A 10265-nucleotide genomic window follows, 5' to 3' on the forward strand; every position below is an offset into this window, starting at 1 on the left:
CGTCATTAAAAATTTATTTTCAAAGATGAAATTGTATTATAAATATCTAGATAAACATAAACCGAAACGATTACTCAATGAACAGACGAATCCATTACTACACAACACAATAAATATCTTGTGTACTAATTTAACTTGATTAAATATTTCTTTGTATGCCATCCAAGTTATGAAATACTAGATACAAAATTTTAGTAATGAAATTTCGAAGTTAATTTTTTTATAAGGTTACTTCTAATTGCAATTCCTTCAGTTTTTATTTTCAACCATTTTCACATTCACAGAAAATCACCACTTGAAATTCACATAAAATCCCAATTATTTTCAATATTAATAATCTTTTATTAAAAATAAAATATCAGGCAAAACTATCATAAGTTTAACTGTTTTTCTAAACTATATAACTAACTGCATTTTTTACCAAAAATGTCGGTATTCTAAGAAAATGTTTATAGAAAAAAAAAATCCGGAGCTACATTCTCAGTAACTATATTGAATAAAAATTTGTATTGAATATTTACCAAAAATTTAATGGAGGCTTTGAACACTTTATTGGGCATTTTTACTTAATCGACAGCTCCAAATAAAATGTTAGTGGAAACACTATTTTTTAAGACGATATCAACGAAATAAAATTTAGTCCCATTGTTTTTCCCTCAGCACTTGCCGAGGTGAAGTTAGCTGGTGATTACGTGAAAATACCTAATTCCTAAATATTTCGCACTTCCATTCTGAACTAAAATTAAAAATCTTGTGAGTCATAATACATCTTGAACCATCTTCTAGATTTAGAACGCAGAATTTTCTTACTTAACAGTGCATACACTGAATAAAAAAATTCCGCGTGAATATGGACTGATTAAAAAAAAGTGCTCTAACACGCCGGAAATTCTAACCTAAAAAATTATAATTTCTTAAATTCAAATATCCTGCATTTTTACGCAAAAAATATGAACATTGTACATGATATTAGTTTGAATAACGTTATAAAATTTTCCAAAACGAACAATTCTTAGAGTTGACACTCCACTTTTAACGAAAATCTAATTGCGTCTTACGTTTCAGCAACAAGCACGTTCCCTCTAAAAACTCCAAAAAATGTGGGAGTGTACTATAACCTTAAAAGTTTCTTCTTCGAATTTTCCACTCCAAAATTTTATTCTCTTATTGAAAATCCCTCAAAACCATTGAAAAAAATTGGATAAAAAATAATGATTTATAATATTTTGCAAAAACCGGAATCACCGGCAATGAACATAACCTACGAAAAGTCACTTCCTTACCTCTTGCCCCGACGGAGCAAAGACGACATGGACCTCGTCAGTCTTCACATTATGTTCAGTGACTTCTGCATGTATTTCCCTTCCGTTATAAGTCAAATACACTTTCTGTCCTGGCACAAGTTTCGTATTAGTGATTGATCCAAATCCTGGACCGATTATTTCTCGATCCTGGTATTCCTTCAACTTAACTATATCTTCACCAGGCACATCATCGAATTTCACTAAAAATCTCGTTTTCGTTGTCAGCGGCATACCGTTTCCACTAGCATTCGAACCCGGTGTGTGCACTTCAAAGATACTTCCACAATAATATTTCCCGTTTTCCAAGGGTGCGCATACTTTCGTGCCAAATATACTTCGCTTCGCTAATCTCTTGCCAGTAGACATGATGAAAACTCGTGAGATTTTCTTTTCCCTCCTCAATTTACGAAACTTCTTTCTGCTCCAAAACTTTCTAACCTCCCAAAAAGAACACTCGCGTCGCAATGTCTGACGGTTCAAAACACTCTGGACTTGAAACACCTAATATTTCAACACACACAAAACAAAACACTATTTTTTTTCGAAAAATCTAATTCGAAAATCCGTTGAAGCTTACTACGCTGTACGCGGAGGTTTGCGCGGTCTGAAACATTGTTGGCATAATACATAATGTAGAGCGTCACAGCGTGTCAACTTCAGCTACAACACCGGGGACTGCGGACCGAGCACTGACTGTACCGGCCGGAAAAACAGCTGGCAGATAACATAACACAACATTGAGAAACCCCACCACGTGACTGGACTCTAAACGCTGATTGGTGACCTACTTCCCCCGCGAGAAGAACGCGCACGCCACGGATAGGAACAAAGAAAGATTTATCATTTATATTAAGGGTTGCAGGGATTTTAATATGTAAATATTAAGATCAAATGATGGGGTGGGTATATGACATTGTTTTTGGGAAACACTTTAGTTTTGTTGGAAACTGTTACTACGCAGTAGCAGAACTGCTTGTTTTCAGCGCCATTTTACAGAGATAGCTCAGATCAGCTGACAGTTTCATGAAACTTTGGCAAAGTTACCAAAGTTTCAAATATTGAGGCGGGAAAATTTAAAACATTAAAAAGGTTCTAGTATGTATTAAATTAAAGCATTAAATTATTTATTAATATAAATGAATATAAAGGTGATATCAATAATAATATTAATATGAATATAATGTAATATAAATTACAGGGCATACAATGCTGCTAGGTTCGATACATTTCGTTTATTCTGAATATGTGTATGTAGTTTATACAGTAAAAAAATGCGATTTTTGATTGAGCCATTTTATTTTTTGTTTGAAAATTTAATCTAGAAAATTCAACTTCCCCGCATAAAATTCGGATTTTTGGCCTGAAAATTCATCTATTTTGTTGGAAATTAATCGTTTTTAGTGGAAAAGTAATCTTCTCGAAAAAACATTATTTTATATTTTTGAAAATTCGTCTTTTTTGGTACAAAACTAATCTTATTGATAGACAATTCATCTATTTGGTTGGAAATTCAACTTTTTGGTTGAAAATAAACATTTCCGCTAAAAAACCAACTGCTTATTTCAAAGTTGAACTTCTTTGTTAAAAATATAGTTTTTTAATGAGGTCTTATGGTATCAGTGAAAAATATATCCCTTTAGTTGAAAATTCATGCACATTGTTGTAAATATAAACTAATCGTTTTTATTGAAAAACTAATCTTCTTGATAAAAAAATCATCTATTTAGTTAAAAGTTCAACTGATTGGATGAAAGTTGATCTACTTTGTTAAACATTCATTTTTTCTTTTTTTAAATTCAACTTGTTGGCTAAAAGATGAAAGGTCATTCACAAAATACGTGATACATTCAGGGGGGTGTTAAAATTCCTAAAATATTAACCTTATATTTTATGAATTACTTTGTCGAATTCGCCTTTTTGGTTTGAAAACTCATCTCTTTTGGTTGAAATTCAATCGCTTTTGTTTAAAAATGCATCATTTTCGCTGAAAATGAATCATTGTTATTTAGGATTTAGCTACATTATTTTTTTAATTGGGCATTTTATTGGACAAATTAAACTATTTTTGATTTAAAATCAAAATATGTTCAAAATTTAACTTTCTTTCTTTGTAGCAAATTAATCTTCTTGATTGAAAGTACATCTTTTTGATTAAAAATTAAACTATTTGGTCAAAAATACATCTATTTGTTGATAATGCAATATATTCATCTTAAATTTCAGGGTTGTAAAGCGGTTCAAAATCAATAAAATATAGTAACCACGTTAACTTTATTTAAAATAATTTATTCAATACCCTATTTTTGTGAAAAATCTCATTATTTTTCTATTTCCCCCTAATTCATTGTTCCAGCGAAACATTTCATTGACTATGATCCCTATCCCTAGCCGTCTGCTGACGACATGAGATTCTGGAAAGCATTATCAGCATTATGCCGGCCGGCAATAATGTTTTTCATGTGGTATTTAAATGGGTTCTGGGAAGAAATTGCTGCTTTGGGATACTTTTATTAGATGCGATTTAAGAAGATGTTCTTTTGTTTATTTAAATAATTAGATGAAGTAGTACACTTTTAAAAGCAAGTATTCCTGTGTTTATACGTATGAATCATTTATTTTATTCTAATAACTCAAGTATAAAACTGGGTTTTTATTGAAAAATTAATTTTTTGGTAGCTTGTGGAGAATCATTACATTTTCTAAAATAATAATGAAGTAAAAAGCTTATTAAAGCTTAATTAAGTAAAAAGCTAATTAAGAAAAAATAACAATTAAGTAAAAAGCTTATTAAAGCTTAATTAAGTAAAAAGCTAATTAAGAAAAAAATAATAATTAAGTAAAAAGCTTCTCAAAATAAATATAAGCCTTTTGGATTGTGATTTCTGCTCCAAAATGTTTGGCAAAAAGTGATTTAAAATTATATAGTACATATAAGCATATTAAGACTAATGTAACCGGACCCCCAAATTCCAGATAAAAAATATTTATTAGTTTATGCGATATTGCAATTTGCTAGAAATTTTCACATGACGGTATCTTGACAGCGGTTAATAATATTTAAGTTTTTTTTTTGTATTCAGTAATATGTGGGAAATGAAGTGAGTTATGAGCATTATTGCGATATTTTTTAAAATTACAAAAATATAATTAAATAGTTCAATATAACTTTTCAGCATTCAGTATAAATTTTTAAGACTGAAATACTCTATCGCGCGTCCGGTTTAAAATTAAAAAATTAATATTTAAGGTAACTCATAAAATCGAATCGAATAATATTTTTTAAACTATCGAGAGCGGCGGGAGAATTTGAACAAGTCTGTCAGACTTAGTGCCAGGGCTGTCACTGGCGCACCAATGACTACTACGGCGGACAGAGTTTCGTCTCCTCGCATGCGCGAGACGATTCGAAGTTTCCCACCGCGCTCAACATTTTTGTAAATATTGATCGATTTTATGAGTTGTTCTGAAATTTTTAATAGAATTTCCCAGAATCTAATCTAAAGATGAATTTGTTCCTCTATCAATAAAATATCTAGTGCAATATTCAGCAGAATTTTATACGTAAAAATCCTATTTTTTATCGAAAAGTTATAAAAATAAGTCCAATTTAATTTTTAATAAAATCTATAATATTAATGCTTTATAGCACTTACTTTTAGTTTTTGATTATTATTTTTTTTTTAGTATGAAAGTTATAAACGAATACATGAAACTGATAATTAGATAAGGATTCCGTTTTCCGTCTCATAAAGTTTTATAATTTCGTTTTGTTTTAACTTAGAAAATATAATAAGTAGTTTTCTGACCTGTTATACACACATGTACAATATATATTTTTTGATATGGCGAAATTTCGAAAAATGATCGAACTGAAATTTAAGAATTTATGAAAACATGTATAAATGAAAAATGGATAAGGTCCAAAAATAACATTATTTTTATACTACACGATCGAAAATTTAGTTGAAATTCTGACAGTATGGCAACATATATGTTGGTATTATTTACAATGTAGCAAGGAGGTGAACACATTTGTACAAAAATTTTATGTGTTAGAGAGCAGAAAACCGAATAGTCCTTATCCAGTTTTCATTCTTATATTTTTTAAATACACTCGTTCTTATCGATTTTTCATTCTCATGTCTTCTAGTACTAAATTGATCATAAATTTACATTTATGTTATTTGGGTATATCTATCATTCTATTATAAAAATAAGCAAACCGGAATTTCGCAGTTTAATTAACCACTTTTTTTTTAATTTACTACAATTATTTGCAGATGATCTGCAAATTCTAAAGACTTGACAGAACTGTTTTTATACTGCAGCATTTTACTAACCAGCGTAGATATTCGGGATTTTCGTGTATTAAATTTATTTTATTCGTTTTTGGTAAATCACTGCTTTACATTGAAAAAAATTATTTTGGAAAATCGAATTTATGCATTTTTCTCAGAAGTAACTAAAGATAAGCAAATGTTCAAATAAAAGTTGAAACCTCAAGAATTCGAAAAAAATTCTAAAAAAAGGTGGGGATTTTCTGACAATGTTCTTTTCATGTTTTCAAACAGCGAGGAAAAAAAATACGAATATTTCCTGGAATGCCTCACCTTTTTAATTTTTTTTTTATATTTGGTTTACGGTTGTTTCTATATCAAAAAGGCATTATATCATCAGTTTAACTGATGATTTGACTTTTTTTGAATTTAATGATTTTGAATTTTTTTGTTATCGTGAGAAATGCGAAAATTCGATTGTTTGAAAATAATTTGTTTCTATGTGAAGCAATGATTTACCAAGAACAAAACTCACGAGATATGCCATACATATTGTTAGATATTTATAAAAAAAGTAAAAATGTTAAAAAGGGGAGTTTATGATAAATGCATTAACATGGATTTTCTAAAAAAGTACCATTTTGTAATTTTTCAATTTTCATTGGATCAATTGAAAGCGCAAGAATTTCTTACTTCAAATAAAAAAAAGAAAATCCCAAATACCTAAACTCGTTCCGAAAATACTGAATTTTGGATAAACTTTCTGTCATAAAATAAAAGAAGTGGTTAAAATGAATGATAGATTAAATACCAAATCATTCTTAATAAACGATAAAACATTATCCCCAGGTTTATAAAAAAGATTCATGTCAGCGAAAATGTAGAATGTTTTCGTGACCTAAAATGGCATTTAAACGGGTTCTGTTGCTGGCCCGTGAAAAATCAATTTACGGCCCTGGCTAGAGAACCTAGCCCGTCAAGCCATTGCCCGTAATTCTGTGTAAATATAGTGCCAGCTCTCTGAAGAATCAAGCAGAACTTATAAAATAACGCTCAAATCATACGCGCTAAAAGAAATTCTCTCAGGTGACTCAAGAAATATTACAGTAGGTTTTGTCACTCAAAACCTGCCGCAATGCGTAAACTTTCTTAAATTTCCAGATTTAAAAGGCGACGCAAGACAATGTTTAGATCTATCCGAAAATGCGGTGTGCTACACAGCCCAGGAGACATATCTATATTTTAATATCTTTTTTGAGCAATGCAATTGGCTCGAGGCTTTCGTTAAATACCAAAGATTGTACAATATACACGTGTCTTGAGAAATTGCCTGACTCATTTGGTTTGTTCTATGTCCATTATCTATCGACGTCAAAATAACATTTTTCATCAGCTGGGAACGCCGGTCTAATGACGAAAGCAAGAAGAGTGGAGGGTCTTCAAGAGTGACTATCAGCCGGCGGCCGTGCACTAGCTGCATTTTCAAAATGACGACGCTCGATGGTTGCTGAATTTATAGCTATCTAGCTGACCTTTGGACGAGTAGTTAAAAAAATGTTTAAAATAATGATTTCTTGGGAAATTTAAAAAAAAATGAAAAATGCCTCTTTGTTTTGATACATTCTCTTTGTTTTTTATTTTCGAAGCGAAACACTATTCAAAAACATCAAAATTGTTTTTTGTTGTGGTTTTTGAATGTCACTCAATTATATTTCTTACAATAAAATCATTTTTAATACAACATTTTTCAGATTAGGACGAAACAAATTTTTGTATATGCCCTATTCTTCCATAATTCTTTTCGGAAAACGAACATTTTCTGAGTCCGCTTGGAAACAGGCAAACTTTAGTTAGATTTCCCTCTGTCCCTTTTGCTAGATAGGAAACTGAAACTTAACCTTTAAGATATTTAAAGAGCTTCAAAGTAAAGAATGCAGTCTTTGTTTAATTAAGCAAAAAACTTGGCGACTATGAAATTGTATTTCACTACCCTTGCTAAATTGTTCGGATATGGAATCATTTCAGATCAATCAGAATCATTCCGAAATTTGTATCCGACCCAATCCATCTTCAATCTTTCTCTATGCGTTCACCGACATCAATAAAAGCTTGCAGGGTTGCTATCCAGCAGACCGGTTTGAGCCGGTTATTGTCGGAAGCGAGTGCTGGCGAAACTCTCGACTCAGGAAAAAAGAATAGATTGAATAGAAAATATTTTGATCGAAGAATTAAAGAATGCCGATTCACGCGAATGGCGGTCTATTAGTTTGTGAAATTTTTAATCCGTCTCATATTTATTTATTTCAGTCGGTCACCGTATAGCCACCACCGATTCAGACAAATTTCGTTGACCGCCTTAGTTTATTATATTTCAGATAACTCGGCCAGTAAATTTTCAGATTAAAAAAACTTTCAATTGATTATTATGTTTCTGGGGAGATGTAAAACAATGTTTTTAATTAAATATTTCAAACTTTTTAAACTTAATAATGTGCATGTTTCAAAAATTTTATTATTATCAATAGCGCTCGAAACAAACAATAATATGACATCCCCTTATTTGATCGAGAGCCTGCATTTTTGAAGCCCCCGTAGATGGCACTGATAATAAAAAAAAACGCCGGTGAACCATTCAAGTTTCAATACAAAAGTCGGAGCCAAAAGTCAAGGCCCCTCACTGATTTTAATTGCAAATCGCTCAAAAAATATTTGAATTGTTTAATAAAATGCATCTGAAAGCTTTAAGTCTGCCGAATTCAACTATATGAGCACCTTTAACCTAAAAAAATTGTTGTCAATAGTTAGAGGACAAAATATCCCAAAAACAGGGATTTTCGGCCTCCTTTTTGAAGCGTCGACTTTCATCTGTCCCCGGAAAGCGGTCGAAGCTATGAAAACTCTGAAAAACTTTAAAGATAATGTTTGGACATTATTTAATGCAATACATTTTTCAAAATTCTGAAACAGTCAATAATTTACTTATTACGGGGATTTATTTATAAATACTTTATCTTGAAAACGAATAAAGATAGGAAATCTGCTCATGGCTCCAAATTTGCAGTTTTGTGATTTGCGTTTGTGCGTGGGTCGACACAGCAGGATAAGTGGTAGAAAAAAGTACCCTTTCGAAGATAATAGTAGTGGGTGTCAACTTGCTTCTGGAGTTACCATCGTCATTGAACGGGTACTTTTTTCTATCGCTTGTCTTGCTATGTCGGCCCAAGCGCCAAATCTGATAAAAGTCAGAAAAATTTAAAATTATATTTTAGCGTAACAATGATTTTATTATGAATTTAATTATTGCACTGTACTCGCATTACAAAAATGCACATTTGGAGCCATTAAACGACTTCCTATCCTTATTCATTCTCAAGATAATTTTTTTTATAATTTTGAAAAATGTATTGCATTAAAGAACGTCGAAAGATTATCTGTAAATTCGTTTAGATTTTTCATAACTTTGACCACTTTCCGGGAACAGATGGAAGTCGACGCTTTAAAAAGTAGGCTGAAAATCCCTGTTTTTTTGGGATATTTTGCCCTCTAACTATTGACAACATTTTTTCAAGATAAAATTGATCATATAATTGAATTCGGAAGACTTTAAGCTTTCAGATGCTTTTTATTAAATAATTCAGAGATTTTTTTGAACGAGCTGCAATAAAAAAAAGTAAGGTGTCTCGAATTTTGGCCCCGACTTAATTGTTTTTTTAAAGGATTGAAAAAAATTGAATTTTTTTTTATTTAAATGTAATTTTCTTTGAATTTTTATAAAAAATCCAACTAAAGTGAAACCCTTCAATAGCCCTCCCTTCTATAGCCATTCCAAAGATTGAGGCCGCGCCGTAGGTAGGTATAACAGGATAGCACAATTTCATTATTTTGTTGAAAATTAATTCTTTAAACTGAAAATTTAACTATTTCATTTATGGTAGATAATTTATATTTTAAATTAAAAAATGATTCTTTGTGGCAGAGTTTACCACATTGTGGTATTGTGGAATTATGGTGATAGACAATTCAAGTATTTTGTCGAAAATTCATGTATTTTGCTGAAAATTTGTATTTTTTTTGTCGCATTTAACTGTTTTTTTATATTAAATGAAAATATTTTCTGGCTTAAATATCAGTTATTACATGTATCGTTGATAATTAATATTTTTTGGTGACTATTTGATGGAAATTGAACTTTTTTGTTGAAAAATTGGTATCCTCACCCGGGGTTATTTTGATTTCCCGGGGCGATTATGACTAATATCTGAAGAATAGCATATTATTCGTTGCTGTTTCACAAATTCTCATTGACTTCTCATTGCAATGACTACTGAACGTGTAATTTCCCCGTCATTGAACTACCTTAGCCAAAAAAGAAAATCTATAATAAGAATAAAGTGAAGCTGTTTAAATGTTGATTGAACAAAACTTATTACTAATAAAAAGTGCCTGAAAATCCCTATCGAGAAACTGTACAGAACAAAACTCTTGTTAATCCTGTTAGAAGCGTTTAAAATCGCCGAAATAGGCTATATCCACGAAAATCCCTAAATTTTAATCCCCTTATCCCCTCGATAAATAGTTCGTCACACACAAGTCGGTTGCAACTTTTCTATCTTTACTGCGACACCGCACAGTCACAGCACCGGAACTTGTGAGTTCGTATATTCTCGACATCTTGGATGAGAAA

At 31.0% G+C, this 10265-nt stretch overlaps 1 protein-coding gene across 4 annotated transcripts in view; it reads right to left on the reverse strand.

Moving 5' to 3' along the window:
* The window catches only part of LOC117179595 (zinc finger protein 395-like), a 91892-nt gene extending 89779 nt beyond the window's left edge, over positions 1–2113 (reverse strand). For 3 of the 4 annotated variants that reach the window (XM_033371565.1, XM_033371563.1, XM_033371562.1), the window contains exon 1: positions 1284–2113. In XM_033371565.1, the coding sequence (XP_033227456.1) occupies positions 1284–1670 (387 nt within the window). In that variant the 5' untranslated portion in view covers positions 1671–2113. The remainder of the gene's footprint in view (positions 1–1283) is intronic. The other variant, XM_033371564.1, reaches the window with a different exon arrangement.
* Between the last annotated feature and the right edge of the window lie 8152 nt (positions 2114–10265).

Source organism: Belonocnema kinseyi, chromosome 9 (assembly GCF_010883055.1).
Source record: "Belonocnema kinseyi isolate 2016_QV_RU_SX_M_011 chromosome 9, B_treatae_v1, whole genome shotgun sequence".
Lineage (NCBI taxonomy): Eukaryota > Metazoa > Arthropoda > Insecta > Hymenoptera > Cynipidae > Belonocnema > Belonocnema kinseyi.